Source organism: Canis lupus, chromosome 18 (assembly GCF_011100685.1).
Source record: "Canis lupus familiaris isolate Mischka breed German Shepherd chromosome 18, alternate assembly UU_Cfam_GSD_1.0, whole genome shotgun sequence".
NCBI lineage: Eukaryota > Metazoa > Chordata > Mammalia > Carnivora > Canidae > Canis > Canis lupus.
Window position 1 is genome coordinate 2,003,533 of NC_049239.1, and position 25,551 is coordinate 2,029,083.

Below are 25,551 nucleotides of genomic sequence, written 5' to 3' on the forward strand. Positions count from 1 at the left end.
ACTCCTGCGGGCAAAGTCAGACTTGGCTGGAACTCCATTTTTCAGATGAGGAATGGTCTAGGGTTAAGTCACGACCCCTGCCAGTGTCGGGGGTTAGTTGCTAAGGACTGTGTGTCATGGTTGGGGGATGAGTGACAGGCCACGGGAAGGACAGCAGCTCCATCACCCCACCCCTGCCCAGGTGAAGCCACTCCAGTGTGCCCTGTTGTTTGTATAGGGCAATTGGAATTGGTGCCCAGTGGGGACAGTCACTCAGATTTAGGCCTGTATAATCACGGACTAATGGCCAAAAGCATGCTTCCCACCACGCTCCCTGTGCCAGGCTTCATCCCAGCCTGTGCCCCTCAGTCACCAGAGGGGCTTCCGAAAATACAAATCAGATCATGTCTCTTTTCTGCTTAAAACTCCTTTAATGACCACACATTGCTCCTAGGGAGAAGCCCGCCTTCTCGTGCTGGTCCCTGTGTGACCCCCTCACCACGACCTCCTACATCCCTCCATTCACTCATGCTCCAGGCAGTAAAGACCCTCAAAGCTTCTAAGACGTCCCATTTGCTGTCTCCCTGCCCTGCTGTGGACAGCAGTGCAACATGGTGGACCTTTGGGATCACATCCTGGTGCACCTGCCAGCCTCGTGGCCCTAGCAACTTCTGAGACTCTTAGCACTTCGGATTCCTGGGATACCATCTATTTTCATTGCTATCTCCTTTCCTGGGAGTGCTTTGCCCAAATAGCCCGGCTACCCGCCCCTCGGCCTGCAGCCCTCACTCTTTCCAGACTGTGGCTCCTGCAGCCACTCTTCCCTGATCCCCGCATCCCCATGGTGGGAACTGCTGGGTTGCTTGTGTCACTGATCACACTGCACCTGCCGTACATGACCATTCACTTAGTGTCTCTGTCAAACCAATAAGATCCTGGAGGGCCCGCTGGCCCAGCATGCAGCAGGTACTCAATAAATGTTTGTCGACTAAATGAATGACCAAGTGAATGAACTTGCAACTGTTGCATATCCAATCACGATAAGTTTTGAAATACAACAAGTGGAGGCACCTGGCACCTGCTGCTAAGACCATGAATTTGCCCACCATTTTTGTGAGAGCCCGCTAACAAGGGTTGGTGCCTCCCAATAACACATGTAAAACGTCCCAACAAAGCCTTTGGCCACTCTGAAATGCCTGCAAATTCGCAGGCACAGAGTAGCGGCCATCAGGAAATGCTATGCAGCCTCTGACATCCCACCACTGAATCATGAGCACCTGCGTTGATGGGTCTTCCTTTGTGTAGAAACATGAATAAATGATGAATGTGCATGTGTTTTCAACATGACATTCTATTAAAAAGTATTTAAATAAAGACAATAATGTTTATTTTCTAATGATTCCTGAGGGTCAATCTCCCCCTGCTCCATCCCTAAAACTTTCTGCATCTTTATATTAGTTAATCCATGCATTTAGATTTCCACCAAAGACAAAGAAAAAAAGCACTAGGAAAGATGAGAGCTTTTGACTGGTAAGAAAACATCCTGGGTGAAGAGAATCAGATTGTTCAGTAGAACCCAGTTTTTCAGTATTGTGGTTATAAGACATGCAAACCTAGTGAATCATGAAGCTAGATATATATTTAACCTTAATTAAAATATAAATTCTAATGTAAATGAAGGCTTAAATTCTAAGGAAGGAGCACACAAATAGGCAAAAGGGATGACAAATAATAATACATCATTCTCCCTCTTACCATAACACTGCCATTAGAACAACTGGACATTTACACACACACACACAAAAAAAAAAAAACCACAAAAACTGAATCTGGACACAGACCTTACACCATTCATAACAATTAGCTCAAAGTGGCTCACAGACCGAAATGCAAAATGCAAAACTATAAAACTCCTAAAAGATAACACACAAGAAAATCTATACCCTCTTGGGTGTGAGGATGAATTTGTAGCTACAATACCAAAGGCATGATCCATGAAAGAAAAAAATTGTAAAATGGACTTGAGTACAATTAAAATCTTATGCTTTGTGAGAGACATAAGAGGGAATGAAAAGTTACCCACTGGAGGGAATCCCTGGGTGGCTCAGCGGTTTAGCGCCTGCCTTTGGCACAGGATATGATCCTGGAGTCCCGGGATCGAGTCCCACATCGGGCTCCCTGCATGGAGCCTGCTTCCCCCTCTGCATGTGTCTCTGCCTCTCTCTCTCTGTGTTTTTCATGAATAAATAAACAAAATCTTTAAAAAAAAAAAAAAAAGAAAAGTTACCCACTGGAGAATACATTTGCAAAATACAACTCTTGATAAAGGACTAGTATTGGGGATCCCTGGGTGACTCAGCGGTTTAGCAGCTGCCTTTGGCCCAGGGCACGATCCTGGAGTCCCGGGATCAAGTCCTGCATCGGGCTCCCGGCATGGAGCCTGCTTCTCCCTCCTCCTGTGTCTCTGCCTCTCTCTCTCTCTCTCTCTCTCTCTCTCTCTGTCTATCATAAATAAATAAATAAATCTTAAAAAAATAAATAAAATAAAGGACTAGTATCTAAAGCATAAAAAGTTCTCAAATCCAACAATAATGGAATACACAATCCAACTAAAACACAGGCAAAAGACCTGAACCTCATCAAAGAAAATATTCAAATGTCAAATAAGCCTATGGCGAGACCTTCACAGCACGCATCATTAGGGGATCCTAAATGAAAACAACATTTAGATGCTGCCACACATGCATCTGAAGGGCTGAAATCGAAAACCCTGCAACACCAAATGCTGGGGCAGCTGTGGGGAGGTAGGAACTCTGATTCATAGCTGCTAGAAATGCAAAACGCTACCGCTGCTTTGGAAGAGAGCCTGGCAGTTTCTCACAGAACTAAGCTCTCTCTTACCCCGTGATCTGCACGTGTTCCGGTTCATTTACTGAAACAAGTTGAAAAGTTACGTCACACAAAAACCTGCCCATGAGTGTTCACAGCACTTTTTAAATAATTGCCGATGCTTAGAAACAACCAAGATGTCTGTGACAGTGTGATTTCTACGAACAAATCTATATTTGGTCTTTGTCACCATTTCTGGCACAGAGCTCCGAAGACCCTTGGCATTTCCTAAGCACTGACGGCCATAGAGGTGCCGTCTGTCATGTTAACGAGGTGACTTTTGAAAAGCTGGGAGGTCACCTACGGATGCTGACTAGCTGCCAAGGGAATGGAACTTATTACTAGAGTATTGGTACAGTAAGCTCTACCCCTGACCTCCAGGCAGGGGAGGGGGCCGAAGATTGAGTTCAATCACCAGTAAGCAATGATTCAATCAGACGTGCCTGTATAATGAAGTCTCCATAAAAACCCCCAAAGGGGTTTGCAGAGCTTCAGGGCTGGTGAACAAATGGAGATCTGGGGAGAGTGGCACAGGAGAGGACATGGAAGCCCAGTGCCCCTTCCCCAGACCTGGCCCCAAGCATCCCTGTGAGTGGGGAAGGCAGGGACCCATCTGGTTGTTCCTGAGTTATAACCTTTTATAACAAACCAGTGACCTAGCAAGTAGAATGTGGATCTGAGTCCTGTGAGCGTCTCTAACAAAGTAATCAAACCCGACAATGGGGCTCATTGGGATTTCTGATCTATAGCAGTGGATCGGGTGATAACTTGGAGTTACAAATGGCAAGTGAAGTGGGGTGGGGCAGTCTGGTAGGACTGAAACCTTGGCCTGTGGGATCTAATGCTGTCTCCAGGTAAATAGTATCAGAGTGGACTTCATTGCTTGGTGGGACTGGAAGACCATGTGCCATAAGCTGGTACAAAATCTTAATGTTCTTTGACAGGTACATCCAGAGAATGGAATACTATTCAGTGATTTTTTTTTTTTTTTAAAGAGATACAGGGACACCTGAGTGGTTTCATCAATTGAGCATCTGACTCTTGGTTCAGGTCATGATTCCATGGGTTGTGGGATCAAGCCCCGCATCAAGCCCCGAGCTCAGCAGGAGTCTGCTTGGACATTCCCTCTCCCTCTGCCCCTTCCCTCACTCTCTTTATCTCTCAAATAAATAACCCTTTAAGAAAAAGAGAGAGAGAGAGAGAGAGAAAGAGAGAGAGGGAAGAAGCTATAAAGACCCTGGAAAACAGGGAAGAATCTTAAATGCATGATGCTAAGTGAAAGAAGCCAATCCCAAAAGGCTACATGCTATACGACTATAACTCTATGACTTTTGGGACAAAGTAAAACTATGGAGACGGTGAAAAGATCAGTCATTGCTAGGGGTTGCGGGCGGGGGGAAACAGCTGGTATACAGGGTTTTTACATCAGGGAAACTATTCAGTATGACATTGAAATGGTGTATACATGCCATTAGACACTAGTCAAAACCCGTAGAAACAACAGTGCAGAGTGAACCCTCATATAACCTACGGAGTTTAGGAATAATGACGTATCGTACTGGTGTGTTAATTAGAACAAATGTACCACAGTACTGCAAGATGGCAATCACAGGAGAAACTATGGGGTAAGGCGTGGCGGGGTATCTGGGAACCCACTGTACTTTCTGCTCATTTTTCTTTACACCTACAATTGCCCTACATACCGTTGACTAGTTTAAAAAAAAAAAAAAACTGACTCTGCCCATGCAATCCAAAATGTGTGAAGGACACGAAGACGCATTTCGCTGACAAGGATATATGGCTGGCAAAAAAACACATGGAAAGACGTTCGACGTCATTAGTCATGGGGGAAATGTGAATGAAGGCATCCCTACTCTCCTATCAAAACACCTAAAATTTACAAATACCAAATGCCAGGGAAGATGCAAAGAGCCTGAATGTCTCATGCATCCCTCATGGAAACGGTAACTCGTGCAGCCACTCTGGAAAAGAATTTGACGGTTTCTTTTTAAAAAAAAGTAAGCATACAACTAGCATGTGACACTCAATTGGATGCTCAGGAATTTTTATCCCAGGAAAAGGAAAATACAGGTTCGTCCAAATATGTGTACTTGAAGTTTCATGAAGTTTTACTCGTTATTTGTATTTTTTTTGGGGCGGGGGGTGCGGGGGGAATCTTTATTTGTAATTGCCCAAACCTGGAAACAACTATGATGTCTTCAGTAGGTAAATAGTTAAACGGGCTGTGGCACAAGGAATGTGGCACTAAATTCCCGTGGTGCAGCCATAAAAACAGCCACACAGCTCTTTGGCTAGATCTCCAGGGCACCAGGCCGGAGGAAAGTCAGTGCCCGGGGCGCCAGAGTGTGTGACCGCCCGCATATAACACACTCAAAATGAGGACAGTGTAGAGAAAGGAAGCAGAGTCGCGGTTTCCAGGGGTTGGGGCGGCAGGAGACAAGAAGGGCATGAGTGTGTGCAAGAGGTGGTGTGGGGAGACCTTTGTGGTGATGGAGGAGTTCTGTATCCTGATTGCAGGGCGGGGGCTGACGTGCACCTACACACGTGGCAAATGACCTAAGACCTCTATCAGGGCCTGGCTCTGCCCTTGCACTGGACGCTGTGGAAGCTGTAACAACCGGGGGAAACTGGGTGCAGCGTTCCAGGGGTCACCGCACACTATTTTTTTGTGTCATGTTTTTTTATTCTACAAGTGTTCAAAATAATGACTTAAAGCCTTTCAATATTGCAAACTAAGAACGTGACGTATTCCTTTATCATCTGGACATAATTACAGAAAGAAGTGGTCAATTGTAAACAGGTCAGAGTGGAGGCAGGGGTTTTAGGATTGGATGGAAGAGAGCGCACGTACGAGAGCGTGAGAGGCATTCGGCACTCAGTGGGAGGATTGATCACGGGTGCAACGGGAGTCTCAGCACGGGAGGAAAGAATGGGAGGAAGCAAACTTTGAAAAGAAAATGGGTAAGAATCTCTGCAAACTGGGGTGCCTGGCTGGCTTGGTTGGTTAAGCGGTCAGTTAAGGTTGTGACCTCAGGGTCATAGGATCGAGCCCCATGTCAGGCCCCACACTCAGTGGGGAGTCTGCTCGAGGATTCTCTCTCTCTTTCTCCCTCTCCTCCTCCCCCTGCTCTCTCTCTCTCCCTCACTCAAATAAATATAAAAAAAAAATAAAAAACCCAAAACAAAAAAAACAAGAATTTCCCCAAACTGAAGATTTCCCCAAAGAGATGACAAATTATAGATTATGGAAGTTCTGTGATCCCCAAGGAGAATAAGCACAATGAAACAACCGGCTTGCATCCTCACAACAGATGAAAAGACACAAAGACAAAAAGCAAATACGACAAGGAGCCAGAGGGAAAAAGTCACGTTGCCACATCATCTGCCCGTCAGCTCCTCCCATGACTTACATCTGAATCTTCTCCATCCTTCTACAGTGATCGTGTGTGGATGCTCTGGACTCCCCCCGGGAACTCCGTAAGTCACGAGCGAGTCTTGTGCCAAATCCTACCCTCCCTGCCTTCCCCACTCACAGAGTAGATAGTCAACGAGGGGTAGTTCATTTGAATTGACGGAACCGATTTCTTTGGGGGAAAAATGTTTGTCTTGAAGACTAATTCTTAAATTAAAAACATAGTGGGCATTATTAACACATGGCCCGTAAGAGCCCAGCAAACCGAGATTGCTCTGACAACTAGGAAATGTTAGGGTACTGAGGAAATGCACGGTCATGAGGCACGTGAGGATCTTGAACTGGTTGCGAAAATCTTTATTTATTTATTTATTTATTTATTTATTTATTTATTTATTTATTTATTTTAAGACTGATTGGTCTTAGAAAGGAGGGGCAGAGGGAGAGAGAGAATCTCAAGCAGGCTCCCCGCTGAGAGTGGAGCCCAATGCCGGGCTCCACCCTATGACCCTAAGATCATGACCTGAGCCGAAATCAAGAGTTGGCGCTTAACGGGCTGAGCCGCCCGGTGTCCCCGCTGCGAGAAGCCTCGAATGCCTGGCTCCCTCCCCTGGTAAAACTGGGACAGGCAGAACCCCAGTACCTTGTCCACCTCCCCAGGTACATCTGATGTGCAGCCCCTTCGAGCACCAGGAGCCTAGGGCCAAGGTCGTGGAGCAATCGCCATGACACGCGACATGACACGTGACGCCTCAGCCACAGGCGCTGCACGGCCGCGTCGGGTGCGACACCTCCCAGGCTCTCGTTGTGACACCGACTATTCCTTTCCCGCCGGGGAAAGCCCATCTGTCTACAAGATGGGCTGGAGCCTGATGCCATTCGGCCACTTGGGTATGACCTGTAGTCAGTCGCTGTCGGCTTGCCATCCCTCCCTTGCAAACGATGGGTCCGGGCGTGTGCTGAGAATGCCGATCTGGGCAGCAAGGCCTCCTGTGGGTTATTCCCGACCTGACCCCTGGGCCATCATACGCTCCTCTGACGGAGCACCTACCATAGCCCAGAGCACTTCAAGGGACCATCACAGGGCGTCGCTTCTAACAGGAGCTCACCAGGATCCTCCGGGCTGGGTGCTCCGCTTACCTCTTGCTGAGGTTAGACGGCCCAAGGGACAAATGGAGTGTGGCCCCAGCCTCCCCCGGGAGCGGCCAGCTGAGCATGCATGTGCCGCCCACCTGTGACCGGCCCAGGCAGGGCGCGGAGGTGCCCAGGGGGCCATACCCAGCACGTCCGCAGGTTGACTTACGAAGAAAGGAATCAGGCCCTCCGCCTTGTCTCTCTCCAGGGCCTCCTGCAGGGCCGACGCGCGCATGGCAAACTTGCCATCCGAAGGGATCGCTTTTAATTTCACTCCTCCAATTAATCCAGCTCTTTCCACCGAGGAGTGTGCCTGGAAGGAAGGCAGCGGAGTTGGATTCTCGTGGCTGTGAGCCCCTAGCTCTGCAGAGAGCCCCCCCGTGTGTGGATCAGCCCCCTGCCCCTGCCCCTCACTTCCAGTGTGTCAGATCCTGTGGACTCTTGCTTTCCAGGTAGGTGGACAAGAGTGAGATCTTGCAAACCATGCCCTGAAGCAGAGTGAGCACACCCGGGTTTCTCTCGGGGGGCGCCTGTCACCATGGGGCCCTGGGCCGCTTGGGGGCCAGCTCAGTGCTTAGTGTCTGGAGAAAAGCAGCCAGCAATGTGGCACCATTACTGCGTGGTGGCTGTGTTGTGTCTCGGGGACTCCCGGCAAAGTCGGCTCTTACTGAAGGCGCCCCCTCTGCCCCGTGGCTCCCACCATCACTGTCTGCTACTTGAGTCCATCCGGGGTCGGGATCTCCCTGTGGCCGCCCACCCCGTGGAGGCCAGGAGGTCAGGACTCCCAGCCCTGGAGCCTCTCCCCCGGTGACCCTGGCAGGTGACCCCCGTGGACCTCCGCGACCTCTGTGCACATGGACAGAAGAACCAACGCCCACTGCGAAGCACAGCTGGGGCGAGGTCTGAAATGCTGCACGGTCTCGTTTCAATTTGACTCGACCCAAAACAAGCATTCAGATCCTGGGGGCCAACAGGCTCAGCCAACCACTCACTTGATCAGATGAGTAGGCCACCAGCTTCTCCATGATGGCGCCCTGTGTCAGTCCTGGGGACGCGGCCTGCAGGCGGCGGGTCACTTTGGTCCGAGCAGCCAGCAGGGCCACCAGAGTGGCCTCACTGGCGCTTCCCTGGGTCAAAGAAAAGGTTGCAATGAGCCTCAAGGAGCAGCAAAGGAGTCAATACCTAAACCGTTGGGGAGACTCAGTGTCTCTATTTTTCTTAAAAGTTGAATCTGAAGCTGCAAAGCTTGTCCTCCTCCATACAGGAGAAGTCCGAGCCCCCGTGACTGCTGGAAAATGCCCATTGGCTCTTCGGATTCGTTCACATTGCTCTATTTTCTGTGGCCCCTTAGCCAGCACTTCTGGGCGCCTGGCTTGAAGCAGGTATTGTGAGCGGTTGCGCTCCACACGCCTCTCCCCGCAGTCCTCCTAGTGTGGCCGGGAAGTCCTACTCCTAGGTCCCCCTGCGCCCCCCCCGGGGAGCAGACCCCGGCCCAGGCTACCAGCATCTCCCCCCAGCTCTGTGTTCATCGCCGCGTGGACACGGACATCTGCGTTTGTTTACAAATTGCCGTGTATTTTCCCTGAGATTCTGAAATTCCCTTGGAGGATTTCCCTTTGGTTGCTAACGTGATCGGCTACACCGTGTCCTTCCAAATCTGGCCTTGGAGGCCACACCCCCAGGCCCTCAGAACATGACCGTATTGGGAGATAAGGTTTCCAAAGACATCACTAAGGTGAAAGGAGCTCTGGCAGGTGTCCCTGCAAGAAGGGGAAGTTAGGCACCAGGCTTCCCCGACACAGAGACAAGGCCGCCGAGGACCCGCGGAGGGGACAGCCCTCTGCAAGCCACGGACAGAGGCATCAGAAGGAATCGGCCCTGCTGACACCTTGATTGGGACTTCCAGCCTCCAGAACCGGGACACGATGAAGCCTATTGTTTAAGCCCCTGCTCTTGGGAGAAGTGCAGCGGACTCGCACAACCAGCGTCAACTCATTCTGGCAACAAGGGACAGGAGGGGACCTGAGTGGGGAAAACTAGAGAGGGACCCAAACCACGAGAGACTCCGAACAAAGGGCTGCGGAAGGGGAGGTGGGTGGTGGGGATGGAGTAACTAACTGGGTGACGGGCACCAAGCAACAAGGAGGGCGCTCGACGGGATGAGCACGGGGTGTTATACTCTGTGTTGGCAAATGGAACTTCAGTAAAAAATAAAAATTTAAAAAGCCCTCATTCTGGCAAAGCACTGAAGAGTGCTGCAATCCTGGCTCCTCTGCGGCTGGGAGTGGGTAAACGGTGACGTGGACTCGGCTCGTCACCCGGCCACCCGGCCGTCCCGCTCAATTTGCAAAATAACTGCATCTAGAAGTTGTCCTCGTCAGGTGGGAAGGGGGTGCCCAGCCAGAGAGGAACTAACTTGGTCCCAGTGAGCAGCTGGCAGGGGCAGGGGGAGGGGGATCCCCACATTTACAGCGATGCCCCCCTTCCCACTGCTCACGATCTCCACATCTCAAGTAATTCCTAGAAGCCCGCAGGCTGCATGGTATGAACAGTGGAAAGGAAAAAAATAAAAGAAGGTGGATTTTCATGGACTATGAGAGATTTCTAAGATTTTAGGGTTTTGCAGAAAAACATACAATAACATCGCTAGCCGTCCCCCCCACCCGTTCACATTTTTTATCTTCCTCGCCCTCCAGCGATCCAGATTTCCTCTCCTATTTGGCCATCACGCTGCTTTCACTCGTTCTTTCACATTAAAGGGGCCCCTTCAGGAAGACGGTGGAATTTGAACAGAAGGCCTCGGGGTTCAGGCGCAAGGACTCAAGTACGCCCGATGCCACCTTCTTAACTGGAACCATCAGGTGGCTTCCTCATTGCCTCAGGCCATCTCTTCGTCAGCGATCAGAGTAGACGTGTTAGAACGAAGGTCCTGGGCAGGGCTGGTGACGGGCGATCCCAGGGGACCCCACAAGGCCTCAGCTCCTGTGCCCCAGCCTGTGCCTCCTGGACCCCCTGGCTCAGTCCTTCACATCCAAAGAGGAGCTTCTGGAAAAGCAGAGCTTCTGGGTGCTGCAGCACCTGCCTTATTCCGTGTCCTCTGCCTGGGACCCCAAAGCCCGCCTTAGCCCCAAAGCTCTGCTCTGCCCTGAACCCCCGCTGACGACAGGCCTCGAGCCCTTGGGCCCGTTCTCTATGGGGTCGCCTCTCCGCTGCGCCCCGTGCTGCATGGAACCCCTCCTCCGGGCAGCCGGGAGCGACCAGACACAAGGCACGCCCCACAAAAGACCGAAATCACCCATGGAGTCCCCGGAGCAGCCATTGGGCTCTAGCCCTGGGGCAGGCATTCAAGCAGCCTCCCAACCCTTTGTGGGAAGGGGAGCCGGAGGCGGGCCGGCGGAGCAGGGGTCGGTCCTGGGGCGGGGAGGACCCTTGGCTTCCCGGCAGCACGTGGCAAGGCGGCCAGGAAGCAGAAGGAACGCTGGTGACAGCTGACCGGCGGGGACCAGACAGGCCCTTCCCTCTCCGGGTTTCAAGTGTCACCCACGCGCGGTGAGCCATTAAGAGACCATGTCGCCACCTGGTTTGTCGGGCTCAGAGGATGACTGGCCATCCCACTGCTGCCCGTCACTGTGCTGGCGCCTGGTAGCTGTGAGTGACCATGGCCCTGAGGGCGCAGCGTCGCCCCACAGCCCCGGCCCCCGGCTGTCACCAGGCCGAGCGGCTCTGGGGCCTCAGCAATCACAGGCCGACAGTGCTGTCAGCTGCAGAGGGCGGCTGGGCTTCCTCTGCGAACAGGCTGCAGCATCCAGCAAAACTGAGCGCATCGGGGGTGAAGGAGGGTTGGGCTCCAGAGGCCGGGAGGGGCCGGGGGGGTGCACAGCCGATGCCGGGGCTGCCGGCGTCTCGGAGAGATGGGATTGTCCTTAAAGATGATTGCAAGGGCCCCTGGGGGGCTCAGCGTGGACATCTGCCTTCACCCCAGGGCGTGACCCGGGGTCCCGGGATTGAGTCCCGCGTCGGGCTCCCTGCATGGAGCCTGCTTCTCCCTCTGCCTGTGTCTCTGCCTCTCTCTGCATCTCATGAATAAATAAGTAAACTCTTTAAAAAAATATATATCTATATAATTGCAAGACTGAACCCACGTGCACCTCTGGACACTAACCCAAACGAAGAGTCGGGGATGAGCTGATGGAATTGTTCTTGTCTTGCCTTCAGTTATCCGGGCCTTTGGGCAGGATCCGCTCCCTTTCTTGGCCCCAGGTTCCTCGGCTACGAGAGAAGTCGTCGGTAATGCCATCAACCCTCCTAACTATCTGCAGGTTGGAAAAAGGATCGCAGAAAGCACAGGAACGAGCCTGGCCCGCGGTGGGCAGTCACTAAAAAGTCACTGTTGGTATGAAAGTCACGCCTGAGATTACGGAGTATTTGTAAGATTTTTGAGAAGCATCAAATTAGAAGAACCATCACGGAAGGCTGAAAGGACTTGACTATTTTTATTTTTATTTATTTATTTATTTATTTATTTATTTATTTATTTATTTATTTATTTTTATTATTATTTTTTAACCTCTGTGATCCAGAAACACTCTTTTAATTTTTTTTTAAATTTTACTTTCTTTACTCTTTGTGAAGTGTGAACGGTGGACGTGGACCCAACCCCGAGAGCCCCAGCAGGAGGCTGATGATTTGCTTAGACGCTGCTTGTGCTTGTCCTAAAGGGTATTGGTCCCCGGAGATGTTATTCATAAAGGGAAAGATCTGATACAACATATGCCGTGAATTATTTACGTAGATTGTGACACGTAATGGAAAACAGTGCAATAATCTCAAAGAATGGAAATGCTCACAACAAAAGAGTAAGTAAAATACCGTACGGAAAATACCGTATTCTCCGGATCTTGTGCAGAAACACACACGGGTACTGAAGCAACACCAGGGGAATGCTCCCAACAGTCCTATAGAGATTCCATGCTTACAGTCAAGGTCTGTTTTTTTGTTTTTTTTTTTTTTTTGTAAAAACAAAACAAAACAAACTTGACTGTAAAAAAAACATTTTTGTAAAGAGGAAGAGCAGAACCAAAGCGGATCTTGAAGGCGATAAATGGGCAGCGCAGAAAATTCAAACAGTGATGCAGAGAAAATGATGAGCCTTTCCCTCCAAATACAGAGGAGAGAATGACCAAAAAAGTAAATTAACAAAAGAAAACTGGAAATGACAAGAGAGGTGCCCGACTCGCGGGAAATGGAAGGTCCCAGAAAACCCACGAGGGGTTTTTGCAAGGCTGAGCTGCAGCGACAGGTGCTGCAGAAGCAAGATGTCCCAAGGGGAAGAAGGAGCAGGGACCCGGATGGACAGGGCTTAGCAAGTGGGGGTTGGGGTGGGGGTGCGGGGTGGGCTCAGATTGAAGGAACAAACCAGACAAGTGGATCTGGGCAAAATGTGTGGCATCAGGAAGGAAAAGTGACGTCGGCCGCCGGCAGTGAGTGCGAGCTCACCCCAGGCCTGGAAGTGGGTCACGCAGGATTCGAAGCCGGGGTCCCGTCCCCTCCCCGAAACCCCGTTTCCCTTCTGGCCTCTTCCTCAGAAGGTGGGGGGACCGCAGAAGCAGGACGGAAGCTGCCAGCATCCTCCAAGCCGAGCCGCGGTGAGGGGCCTGGGCTGGGTGCTGGGCGGCGGCCTCCCTCCCCGAGGCCAGAGGGCACACGCCACCCCCACCCCAAGTGTGGCCTTCGGCCTGAGGGTCAGCAGGGTCAGGATGTGCAATCCCTCACGAGAGGAAGGGGGTCCAGGGAGCGGACCTCGAGTGCACAGTGAGGAAATCCTGGTCCTACTACGCTCACATTGAAAGCGGGCTCACGGCCTGCGGTGGAGGCTCAGCCTGTGCGTCATGGGCACCCCCCCTCCCCGCTCTCAGTCGCTGCTGCGGGATAGAAGGTTCCAGGACCCAAGGCAGGGAGGCAGGAGAGCTCAGCGGGAAGGGCTTTGAGCCGGGCCACAGTGGCCTCTTGGCCACAAAGACGTCGGCCCTCTGTCCTGGCACAGAGTCCCCGCCGAGAGTGACCCGAGCCCGGCACGGGAACAAGGGCCTCTCCTGCGAGGCTAGCCCTGCCTCCCGGCCTCCAACACAACCTGTGTGCAGGCGGTGGAGTAAGGCCCCCCCAAAGACGTGCAGGTCCCCCCCACGTGTGAGGGCTTCCACGGAGAGGGCATCCTGCCAGTGCGATGAAGAGCCGAGACGCAGCATCTTGGACCACGTGAGTGGGCCCACCTGACCCACGGGGCCCTGGAAGCGGAGAATGTTCCTCGTCTGTGGTCGGGGGGAGACACGGCCGTGCGAGACGGCTCAGAGGGAAGGGATGCTGCGGCTTCGGCGACGGAGGAGGGGTCGTGGCCCCGGACGGCGGGAAGCTTCCAGAGAATAGAAACGGCAACGGTCCTGCCTGGAGCCTCGCAGGTGTCAGACGCCTGAGCTACAGCATTTGGAGAGGATCGCTCTGTGCTGCTTGAAGCCACCAGAATCTGGGAGCGGCCATGGGAAACTGCCCCACAGGGGCTCAGAGGGCGTGGGGCGCAGGGTGGGGGGCTTGCTTCCTCTGTGACCTCGGGCACGCCAGTCACCAACCACGACCCAGGAGCGCTAGGACCTCAGCGTCTTCACCGGCCGCCCTCCCCGGCTCTTGGACCCTCCAGCCAACGGCGCTTCGCAATTTCATGATTATATACTTGACACCAGAAATATGATGTCAAGGAGGGTGACGGGTTCAGCAGAGCCCAGGGTCCAACCATGCCGGGAAAGGAAAAGAGCACAACACCCTGGTCTTCTTGGTGGCATTTGTCCTGAGGCGCCCGGTGGGAAAGACACGCCTGAACCCTCGCGTGGCCTCGTCCCCAGCCCCCAGTACGTCGCCGTCCAGCGCACACTCGGCCGTGAGGAGGACCCGTGACGCGCTGCGTGGGAGAGGCAGCAACTCCAGGCGATCATGGTTCTCGGTGATCTAGCGCCTTCTAGAAGCCTTGGGGCGACGCGGCGTGGTTGCAGCCGCGCTGGCCGCCTGGACACGGCGCTCAGCGGTGGCGGTCACCGCTCCACCGACAGACAGATTCGGGCTCAGAGCCCAGCCCTGGAAAGTACCAGCCGGGGCAGGCGGGCTCGTCGCCTCGGTCCCCTCGCCTGTGCAACGGTGTGGAACGGCCCCCAACTCCTAGTCTTTTGTAGAACTAAACGGGTTGATGCTCGCCAAGTGCTCACACGGTGGCTGCCCCCGGCTCAGCACGCAGGTGTCCACCTGACGGCCTCTTGGCTCTACCGAGCCTGGGGGACAGAGGGACAGCCCGCGCCAGGACCCACGTCCAGATCCAGAGGCTCCTAACTGCTCAGCGTCGCTTGTTCTCCAGAAGACACGCAGGAGGTTCAAAGGCCTCCTTTCTCCCACCTGTAGGCCCTCGTGTGGAGCCCCTGCACCCCAGAAAGCCGGACAGCCCCCCCCCACCTTACCTGGATCACCCCGCCCCCTTCTCCCACTTGCCCGGCCAGAAAGGCCTCCGGCAGCTTCAGCATCTTCCCCAGCCAATCCATCATCACCGTCTCCAGCTCCGTGCACGCCGGACTCGCAGCCTGGCGGGGCGAGAAGAGAGGAATCAGCCGCCGCCGGCCTGGGACCAACGGACGGCTGTGCGAGGAGCAGCTCCTCCCTTTGGTGGCTTGGAGGCTTAGGGGCGGTTGCCCAAGAGGCTTGAACATTCTCAAGAGGCCCGTCCCCGGGTGCGATTAACGGGGCGGCGTGCTCTCCCGTCCGGGGGTTCTGGGGAGAAGCAGCAGCAGGACCCCTCGCTCTGGCAGCTCTGATGAGGGCCGCTCGGCCCGGGTGCTGCAGGGCTCAGCACACCTCCCATCCCCCCTTCCCTCCCGCCCTCCGAGAACCGAGGGAACCCCAGTCCCCAGGCCCCAGATGTGCCCCAGAAAGGACGGCGACCTCACCATCCCCCATCCTGGGGACGTCGCCCTTGTCCCCCGCCCCCCACGCTTGTCCTCCCCCCACCCATCTCCAGAGGCAGGTGTCAGAACAAGGGCCAGGTCTTGTGGGATTTCGGGAGCAGCAGGAGGGTTTACTCCTCCACGGAAGCCCAGATCAGCCTCTCTCCGTCCCAGATGCTGCTCAGCCCTTATTGACTCTCCGGCAAGGTGTCGCACTCCACCAGCACCACCGGCGGCCCCCCCAGCCGTCTGTGTGCTTACAGCGGGATCCAGGGCCCTCCTCCAGAGTCACGAGTGAGTCAGTGGGACTGGACGCAGTCTGGGAAGTGGGTTCCAGGTGGCCTCAATCCCTTGGGAGCCCCCGGGGCAGGTGGCTGCCCTTGCCCTCAGGAGCTTGAGGTGCTGCTGTACCATCTTGGACTCTCCCGTCATTGCCCAGGGCAGATGGCAGGATGGTCTTGGTCCCCACCCAGGGATGCACGCCAGCTCGTGACGCATGGCTGATAAGAACGAGCAGCCCGTTCTCTCCGCCAGGCAGCCCCGTGGGAGGGTCTGGCCCATCCCAGCTCGGACCAGCTCCCGGCGTTGGAGCCCGTGCCATGGCCTGTACGGCCGGGGGACAGTGGGGCAGCCCTTCAGGGCTCCAGAGACATCAGAGTGTCCTCAGGAAGGACAGACACCAAAGGGCAGATGCCAAGACGTCGCCCGGAAGGGACATAACAGCTCCAGACCGGCAAGTCCAATGACATCTGCCCTGGTAGAGAATGGGGGGGGGTGTCCTTCAGGAGGGAGTGTGCTCCACAGACACGGGGGAGGGCCGCAGGGAGGACCCCTCGCCCAAGCCTTCCTGGGTGGAGCGGGGAGCCTGGCGATGCTGGGTCCCAGTGCTGGGCACCCAACACTCCCAATGCACTGCTTCAAGCACAGGCCTCGGGTGCTTGTTCTGCACAAGGCAGCGCCCACGAGATCGCAGCCCCGGGGACAGGCCACGTAGCAGTCTGCAGCCCTGGGACCCCCAACGCCCTCTGCACCTGGCTCTGCCTGTGCGCGTTCTGCTCTCCGGAGGACGGGGCCCCTCCCGTGGCGCCGGGCCTGGGTGCAGGGGCCCACGTCAGGGCACCCCGGGGATGGCGGGGCCCCCCAGGCCCAGCAGCCCTGGCTGCGAGTGCATGGAGACGGCTGGGGCAGCGGCAGGCATGTGCGGAGCTTCGGGATGGGCTGCGAGTGCAGATTCCCAGGCCGGGCTGCGGAAACTGCGGGGCCGTGGCTGTGAATTCCCGGTACCTCCAAAACCCCGTGACTGTGCAGGACCGGCTTTGCTTGTTGGCCCTGAGAGGAGCCTCTGTCTGGCTGTGTCCCCGTATCATGTCCCCGTAACCCATGTTCCCTCACGGGCGCCGTCTCCAGGGCTGAACGCTTCTTCCCTCCCACAGGTGCCACTGCTGTGGGCTCAGGCCCTGGGGGCACAGGTGCCCGGGCCCCATGGCAGCGCCTCCCACCGCCCTGGGGCCCCTGCGAGCTCACCCAGGAGAAGCCGATGCAGCCGATGGCCCCACACAGGATGTCTGCGAGCAGCGCCGGGTAGGAGTTGGCGGATGGGAAGTAGGCGAAGAAGAAGGGGCTGTGCCAGTGGGTCACCTGTGTGCAGAGGAGCCGTGCCCGGGGTGTGAGGGAGCCGGGCCCCGATCGCGGCCAAGCCTGTGACCTCTCTAAAAGCAAGAGAGGTTAGGAGCCAGGTTTCCCCAAACCTGCTCTAAAAAAACTAAAACCCATATTAGGAGGAAAAAAAAAAAAAAGAACCGGACTGATTTCAGACTTCTCAGCTGGTCTTACCGCCCCCGACTGAATCTCCTGTGCAAGACGCCCCCCCAGCCACCATGGCTCCATCCTCGCCCGCACCCCTGTCTCCTCTGTCCCCAGCCTTGCAGGGCCCCCGGGCGGGTGAGGGGGGCAGATGTGCATGGACAGGCCTCTGGAGCCGGAGTGCAGGGCTGGGTGGGGATGTCCCAGGGTCGGGGAAGGAGATGGGGGAGGGGAGAAGATGGGGGGGCTGGGGGGGGCTGCTCTGCCTCTCTGATGTGTTCCTGCTGCTGACTGGTCTGCTCTGAGGGAACAGAACAAAGCCTCTGAGACGCCCTCCGCCCCCAGGTCACGGAGGTGCTGTAGTTGCGGAGGCAGGGGCCCTGGAGGCCAGGATTCTCCGCTGGGAGTCCGCGTGCCTTTGCTCTCACTCCGCACACCTGCCCACGGAGCCCTGGGAGCTCCCGTACCGTCCCCGCAGTCACGGGGGGCTGGGCAGGGCCAGAGTCCCACCCCGGGGCCCGGACCCTCCACGCCCCGACCGCCCCCTTTGCACTCAGGAGGAGAACTCCCAATCCCATCGTGCCCCACGTCCCGGGTGAGGCCGGGCGTGCCTGTGCTCCCAGGTCCTCGGCTGACACCCTGACTCACACCGAGGTGGGTGGTACTAGAAGTGCCCCCGCCCCCTGCGGGCAGGTAGGGGTGCATCAGACGTGGCAAGGAGCAGAGGCCACAGGAGGGAGGCGGGGGCGGCCATCCGCGAGCCCACCTGAGGATCCTCCCGGGAACTGAATCGGCCGCGACCTTGATCTTGCGCTGCCAACCTCAGGACCATGAGAAGCAAACAGCTGTCTGCCGTCTGAGCCCCGCAGCCCCGGGGTGTTTTGCCCAGACGCCAGCAGACGACGCCACCCCGTCCGCCTGACATTTAACCGCTCCTCCCTGGAGGGGCTGCGAGCAAGCGAGCAAGCGAGCCAGCGAGCGCTCTGTGTGTTTGCACAACCTCCAGGCGAGAACAGGAATCCTGCACTTAGCTCCAAGCACAAATGTCAAAGGAAACCCCTGGGAGGCTGGAAAGCGAGCAGCGGCCCCGAAAGAGGCGCCCTGGTCTTGAGGAACAGCCCTGGCCGGGTCCGTGGCCCCATGACTCACTGGCTGCAGGTAAAGGAGCCGGCCCGCTTCCCAGGGCAACGTCTGCTCAGAAGCAGGGCCTTGTCCCTGCCCCCCCAAGTAAATGTCTCGAGTAAAATAAATAAAACATTTCTTCCAGGCTTGTGATTTGCCTTCTTGCTAAATGCAAGAATGTCAGGAATGCGTGGAAGGACTCTTGCCTGCACCAGGGGATCAGGGGGACTGACCTGGGGACCTGGGGGAAGCACGGCCCCTGCCCTGGGGCCCACACAGTCTGGGGCGCTGTCCCAGCTCCATGGCGTCCTCGCTGTGCGGCCTCAGGCGGATCACCTAACCTCTCTGGGACCGCTTGGGCTCAGCTAGAAAATAGGAGTGATAAAATCTCTCCCCAGCAAGGTGGCTCTGAGGACCAGGTGGCATAAGACGCATGACTGTCCAGGGCCTGGTAGGTCCTACCCTAACGCTAGCCCCCCGCCCCGTCCACGGCCTCAGGTTCACGCTCACCCCTGGCATGATTATCTTCTCCACGTCACTGATGATGTCCTCAAACATGTCTGGCTCCTCGGGTGCAGTGGTGGGGATGAGGGGCCGCAGGTAGCCGGGCTCCACATCCGGGTACACCTGGCGCCCCTCGATGCCTTCCAGGTAGTCGGCCACGAAGTCCACCATCTCCTTGCCCCTCCTTCGGAATTCAGCTGAGTCCATGGTGGCTGGGCCTCGCCAGAGGCAGCACCTGCACAGCCGGAGAAAACAAATCCGTCAGCCAACACGACGACCTCTCACCTGGGGCGGCCAGTTGCCGGGGAGCTGACTGCTCCGCTCCTGGGCGGTGACAGCTGGGGTCCCAGCTGGGGGGCACCTCCGTCCCTGTCTGGACCATGGAAGCCCCGCTGGATTTGGACACGAAGCAACACGCTTACCCTACCCCTGGCCACTGCTCCCGTCTCACCATGTGTAGCAAAGAAAGGGACTGGACGCGCGCACCTGGCCCCGGCCCTGCCCAAGCCGGACGGCGAACCCCGCCCGGTCCTGCCATACCCCTGGCTAGCCGCTGGACGGAGGCAGGCGAGCGGAACCCTCTGGGCTCCTGGGCTCGCACGACAACTGCAGGCGACAGAGCCGATCGCTCAGCACGGTGCAGAAGCGACCTCACACGGTGCATGTCCCGCGCTCAGCCCGGAGCTCAGGTGCATAACCTCCCGCCGGCTGCTGTCTGCACCCTGTGGCTTCCGGAGTCAGTGGGAGCCCACCGCTCAGAATTCCAGGGGCTTCCTGTACTTGTCAGGGACCGCCACGTACTAAGCAAGGGGTGCATTTCTGAATTCCTCCCACGGTTCACAGCTTCATCACTCCAGATGGACCTTCCCGTGGGAATATGTGCCAGGTCGGGGGTGAGTCTATACCTTCCATACACGGCACAGGTGATGAACGTGGGGCCAGTACGCCAGCACGTCTTCCATCGGCTCCCGTCATCCATGCCGGGTTTCTGCAGCTTTTTCTTGACCACATTTATCAGGTGAGAGGTGTTAAGGAGAAATGATTTGCCAGATGTTTGTTAAACACAACCTGAAGATTTTATTCAAGACTACTGCAACAGGGGAGGGAGACTGGATTCCGCCCCGTAGGCCACAGCGGCGGGTCGGGCTGCATAGCCAACAGGTACGGTAGGGCGCAGATGGAACACAGCCGCTCAGAGCAACGAGGTTCGAGGTCTAGGGTGAGGGAAGAAGTGCTCGGCTGGATATCAAGGGTGGAGCCTTCCCGATGAGCCGGCTGGCAGGATTCTGCGCTAAAGCCAGGCTCGGCGTGCCGAGGCGCGTGGATGAAGACGGCTCACAGACGCAGGACTGAGGTGTGTTCCAGGAGGGCATCTTGGCAGAGGCGGGCCAGTCTGGAGATGCCTTTCCACCTCTCAGCGCTCTCTCCAGTCTCCAAGGATGCTTTCTGCAGAGTGCTCCCTGCTCCATGGGCGGCCCTGGGGGCACCGTTGGACGTTTCCAGGTTGTTTTAAGACCGATTGTTACATCAAACCCTCATCTCAGTGTTATTGTTTGAGGATACTCTTTTACTCTTTGCATCTAGCGAGCCCGTGTGGGTGACACCAAATGGGACATAAAGTATGGTTCCAAGTCACAGCATCAGCAGATGCTAAAAACGTGGGATGGCCTGGAGTCCCCGGTTTGTGTTTATAAGCTCGAGGCCCAGGAGAGCTCTGATTCCCATCCAGAATATCATGGTCAGACTTCCCGGAGGCTCTTAGCGCAAAGCCACAAAGCTTCATCTGTGTAGCTTCTGGTTTACAAGTCCCTGGACCTGCAGGCTTCGAAATGGATTTTTCATTTGGAGTGACGGATTATTTCAAACTTTGCATAGAGAGTAAAGCTTGCTCTTTACCCCAAATCGAAGTATTTCAAGTTGGTGTGGTTCAAATTCAACTAAAACTGTATGGATTTGCAGGTGTTTTTGTCAGCTTACTTTTCTAAGCAGTGACGAGTGCACGTCCCGCGTTAATACTCTTCCAGCCTGTGCGTTCTCAGCCTTGTTCGTATTTCCTAGCTTACGCGTGCTGTATTCACGATACGCTTCGATCAGTGGACATTTCGGTCAGTCCCAACTGCGTTAGGGGCAAGAGCTCTTGGAGCCCAATGGCCAACACGTCAGGACTGAGAGCCGAAGGCCTCTGACCCAGATGTCCGGTTGTGCTGCCCGGTGTAAATCGGCACTGTGGCAAACTTGACCTGGAAACAAAAGTCGTGATGGTAACGGCACGACCGCAAAGGATTTTTCTGTGTCAATTAGCGAGTACACGGAAAGAGCTTAGAACGGGGGCGCAAAAGGAACATTCGATAAATGGCACCTATTGGCTATTCCGTCAGACACCTAGAGGCATAATCCACATTTCTCTACACGTTGTGTTGCGTTACAATTTTCTGAAAGGAAGAGCGTTGACCTCATAGTTTCCATGGAATGACGTCTTATTAAATACATATTTTCTGTATCTTAAAGTCACAGGGCCACATGTGTCCCCAGAATCCTAGCTCCCCGAAGTGCTCTCCCGGGGGGAGCGTGTGACAGTGCTCGCTCAGCCGTGCTATTGCCAGGGCTATGCTTGAGCAATCTAGCTGTGAGCTTTACCAGCCTCCCGGGGACTGACGAGTCTGTTTTTTTTGTTTTTTGTTTTTTTTTTTTTGATTAATGAGGTTCAGTGCGTTTCTCTCGCTTCTTCGCCGCGTGGATTTTTGAATTGCTTGTCCACTGCTTTTACTTAATTGCGAAAGCTCTGCTGTACTAGGTTTTCTCTTATCTCTGTGATGTATCCTGCAGACATTTTCTTCATGTTTTTGTTTGACCTAATTTTGCTGATGATCTATAAGAATTTCAATTTTTAGGTAATCGAATCTCATGATCTTTTCCTCGATGATTTGTACTGTGTGAATGACTATTAAAAATGTCCTGTGGATGGGGCGCCCAGGTGGCCCAGGAGGGTGAGCACCTGACTCTTGGCTTGGGCTCAGGTCTGATCTCAGGGTTATGAGATCGAGTCCTGCGTCAGGCTTCATGTCCTGGACAGAGTCTGCTGTGTCTCTCTCCTCTGCCCTTCCCCTCTGTGCTCTCTCTTTCTTTCTTTCTCTCTCTCTCTCAAATAAATAAAAGAAATAAAAAAAAATTCCTAGTGGAGTAGGTATTGGGGCCAACTGCGTGTGCCCTGCTGGGGGGTAGCACGTGTACAAGTGGAGACCCAGCGTGCGGACCTGGGCAACATTAAGAAGGATGCTTCAGGGGCAGCCCGGGGGGCTCAGTGGTTTAGCGCCGCCTGCAGCCCAGGGCGTGATCCTGGAGACCCGGGATCGAGTCCTGTGTCGGGCTCCCTGCGTGGAGCCTGCTTTTCCCTCTGCCTGTGTCTCTGCCTCCCTCCCTGTGTCTCTAATGAAAAATAAATAAAATCTTAAAAAAAAAAAAAAAAAAAGGAAGAAGGATGCTTCAGTTCCCCGAGAATCGGCTGCTGCCTGTGATCCACACAGCACAGATGGCCAACACAGGGCACCGCAGGGAAAACGGCCGGACACCCACCGTCTCATCCCGCAGAAGAAATAGTCCCAAATTATAAGAGGAGGCCGGCTCATGACATCCCAGTTCTTTTGCCATCTATTTGCCTACTGTGTCCCACATGGACCTTTCTAGAAGGCTCTTACTGCCACGGCCACAGGGGATCTTGTGCTCATTTTGTAGCTATTTGATAGCTCAGGCCCCTGAGCTGGGCAGACATTGGCTGGAAGACGTCGACCATGATGCAGCCTGGGAGTGACGCCTCTGCAGGCCCTCACAGGAGCCCGTACCGACATCATCTGATCCCCGGGCGGGCCAGCCCGGGATTCTGTGTGCACCGTCACCGTGCTGCGTGGGTGCAGGTCCCTTGCCTGCCTGGACCTCTGCACCCGGCACCCCACCCCCTGGCTTCTCGGTCAGGCAGGTCCGAACTCCCCTGCACTCCCTCGTCTCTGTTGCCTGCCCCATGGCTTATTTGGTTTTGTGCTTTATCTTTGTGCAGATGTTTCCTGCTAACGGGGGCTCCTCCAAGCAGCATCTTCAACTGTTGCTTTTTGCTTTCTCAGGACCAAGCACTGACCCGAGGTCACACTGAGCTCCTCAAATGCTTGCGGTCTAGGGGATGAATGAGTGATGATATGAGTGGACGAACCAAACATCTTCTGGTCCTGTAAACATTTTCTTTCTGGAATATGTTCTAGTATACCCTACTCCTTTTTTTTTTTTTTTTTTTTTGATTTTATTTATTCATGAGAGACACAGGGAGAGAGGCAGAGACACAGGCAGAGGGAGAAGCAGGCTCCATGCAGGGAGCCTGACGTGGGACCTGATCCCACGACCCCAGGGTCATGCCCTGAGCCAAAGGCAGACGCTCGACTGCTGAGCCACCCAGGCATCCCTACCCTACTCTTTACCTTTAAAACAGCCAGTATCTGCCTTAGAAAAAGCCCCAAGAGACAAAGGTCCTGGGGCACCTGGAGACTCAATGGGTTAACCATCCGCCTGTGGCTCTGGTCATGATCTCAGGCTCCTGCCCAGAGGCGAGCCTGCTTCTCCCTCTGCCTCTGTCTCCTCCAACCTGCCTGTGCTCTTTTTCAAATAAATAAAAATCTTTTAATTTTTTTTTTTAAGAGAGAGACAATGGCCCCCACGGAACCCTGACCCATCCCCTCCGGGTCCCTCACGTCCATGCCCAGCCTCTGGGCCTCCAGCCTCACTAACAGCTCAATTAGCCCAGCATAGACCCGAATTTTCACCTTGGACTGGAGCTTCCCTCTCCTGTGGCTCCAAAGTCCCACCAGAGCCTGGACCAACCTCAGCCATAGTGTTTGGCCAGAACCCACACCAGGCCCTGGAGGGTGTCCCATACGCCGTGGGGGTCGGGTGGCTGAGCGCCCGTGGGACCTCAGAGATGACACAGCTGAACTGACAGGACCAACCAAGTCCACAGTTTGGGTGTTGGGGAGTCAGTCAGCACCGGGGGTGGCCAGGGGCCCACCGCAAAGGGGTGCTCTGCGTCTGTCTGTGGTCCTGCCTCCAGCTGCTCAGCAGCCAGGTCTTGTCCAAACCCTGGGACGCTGGACACTGCAACCTTTCCTGGTCTTCCTCCTCTAACTTGATAAAAAGTGCTTACACTTTTTATACACTATTCCAAGAAAAATGAACCGTAATTAGGATTTGAAACACGCTTCCCCCGGGGCCTGAGGCCTTGTCTCTTTCCCTGACGCACATCAGCACCAATCCAGGCATATAAGTAATTGGACCAATTTTCCTCTGAGTCACCTGGCTTCTTGATGGACATTTCCTCTGCGGGTGCAGAAGCAGAAATAACCCCAACGCCAGAATTGCTTCTTCTAACCCACACCACGAGGAAGCTTCCAGCAATGAGAGTCTTCTAACAATAGGGTGGCTAGCTCTGTACTTGCCTTAAGAGAAATCCCCGACGCTCTTCCCTAACTGGGAAGACTCTGGTTAACAATTTAGGAGCTTTAAATTTAATCTTTAAATTAGCATTTTTTTCAATGACAGTGTAGCCAGTGAAGAATCTCGACAGGCCCCCGGAGAGGCCTGGGGGCACGGCCAGCTCCTCCGTCAGGTCAGGATGGCAATGGTGCTGTGGCACATCCTTGAGCTCTGACACCCCCTCGGCCCTGCACAAAGGCGCCTGGTCAAAATGCCCATCCCTAAGCACTCTTGGGAGGTTAAATGGGATAATGAGTTAAGTGGCCCTCAGAGTTGGCATTGGGGCAAAATTTTTTATTAAAACTAGAGGAAATGATGTGGGGCATGGTGGGGGGGTGAGCGGAGGGGATATATGGGAACTCTGAACTGCCTTCTCAATTTTCCTGCAAACCTAAAATTGCTCTTAAAAACAGAATTTTTAAAAAATAAAAATAAATGTATTAACTGAGCAAAAGTACCTCATTTTGTGAGGTAGGAGAACCAGCAGCAACAGCTCCTCCCTCTCCTTCGGTGAAACATGATTTCACCTTTTTCTTCCATCCATGGTCCTTGAGCTCATCTCTTTACAAATGGAAATCCCAGTGTTTTGCAAACGCAGCTTCTTTTCTTTTCTTTTTAAATTTCAATTCAGTTAATTAACATATAGTGTATTATCAGCTTCTGAATACATAGAGTGTAGTGATTCATCAGTTGCATGTAACACCCAGTGTTCATTCGATCAACTGCCTCCTTATTAGCCCACAAGAGAGCATCTGTAAGGAACGCAAATACATCGAGACTAAAGAGCATCCAACTGAAGAATGAATGGGTCAACCAGGAGATTAAAGAAGAATTTTGAAGATTCACAGAAACGAAAATGAAAATGCGACTGTTCAAGACCTTCCGGATACAGCAGAGGTTTCCCTAAGAGGAAAGTACACAGCAACACAAGCCTTTCTCAAGAAGACAGGTCTCGGGACGCCTGGGTGGCTCAGCAGTTGAGCCTCTGCCTTTGGTTCAGGTCATGATCCTGGAGTTTCAGGATCGAGTCCCATGTCAGGCTTTCCAGAGCCAGCGTCTCCCTCTGCCTGTGTCTCTGCCTTTCTCTCTGTCTCTCATGAATAAATATATAAAATATTTTTAAAAAAGAAATAAGACAGGTCTCAAATACACAACCTGAACTTACCCTTAAAGGAGCTGGAGTGAGAACAGCAAATAAAG

General features: G+C 54.4%; 1 protein-coding gene across 5 annotated transcripts in view; it reads right to left on the reverse strand.

Annotated features, from left to right (window-relative positions):
• DDC (dopa decarboxylase) overlaps positions 1–25,551 on the reverse strand; it is a 74,383-nt gene that overhangs the window by 36,582 nt on the left and 12,250 nt on the right. For all 5 annotated transcript variants that reach the window (XM_038562604.1, XM_038562603.1, XM_038562606.1 and 2 more), the window contains 5 exons: positions 18,847–19,075; positions 16,936–17,049; positions 14,932–15,051; positions 8,428–8,562; positions 7,605–7,748 (listed from right to left, as the gene is read on the reverse strand). In XM_038562604.1, the coding sequence (XP_038418532.1) occupies positions 7,605–7,748; positions 8,428–8,562; positions 14,932–15,051; positions 16,936–17,049; positions 18,847–19,047 (714 nt within the window). In that variant the 5' untranslated portion in view covers positions 19,048–19,075. Of the gene's footprint in view, positions 1–7,604; positions 7,749–8,427; positions 8,563–14,931; positions 15,052–16,935; positions 17,050–18,846; positions 19,076–25,551 lie in introns of those variants that run through there.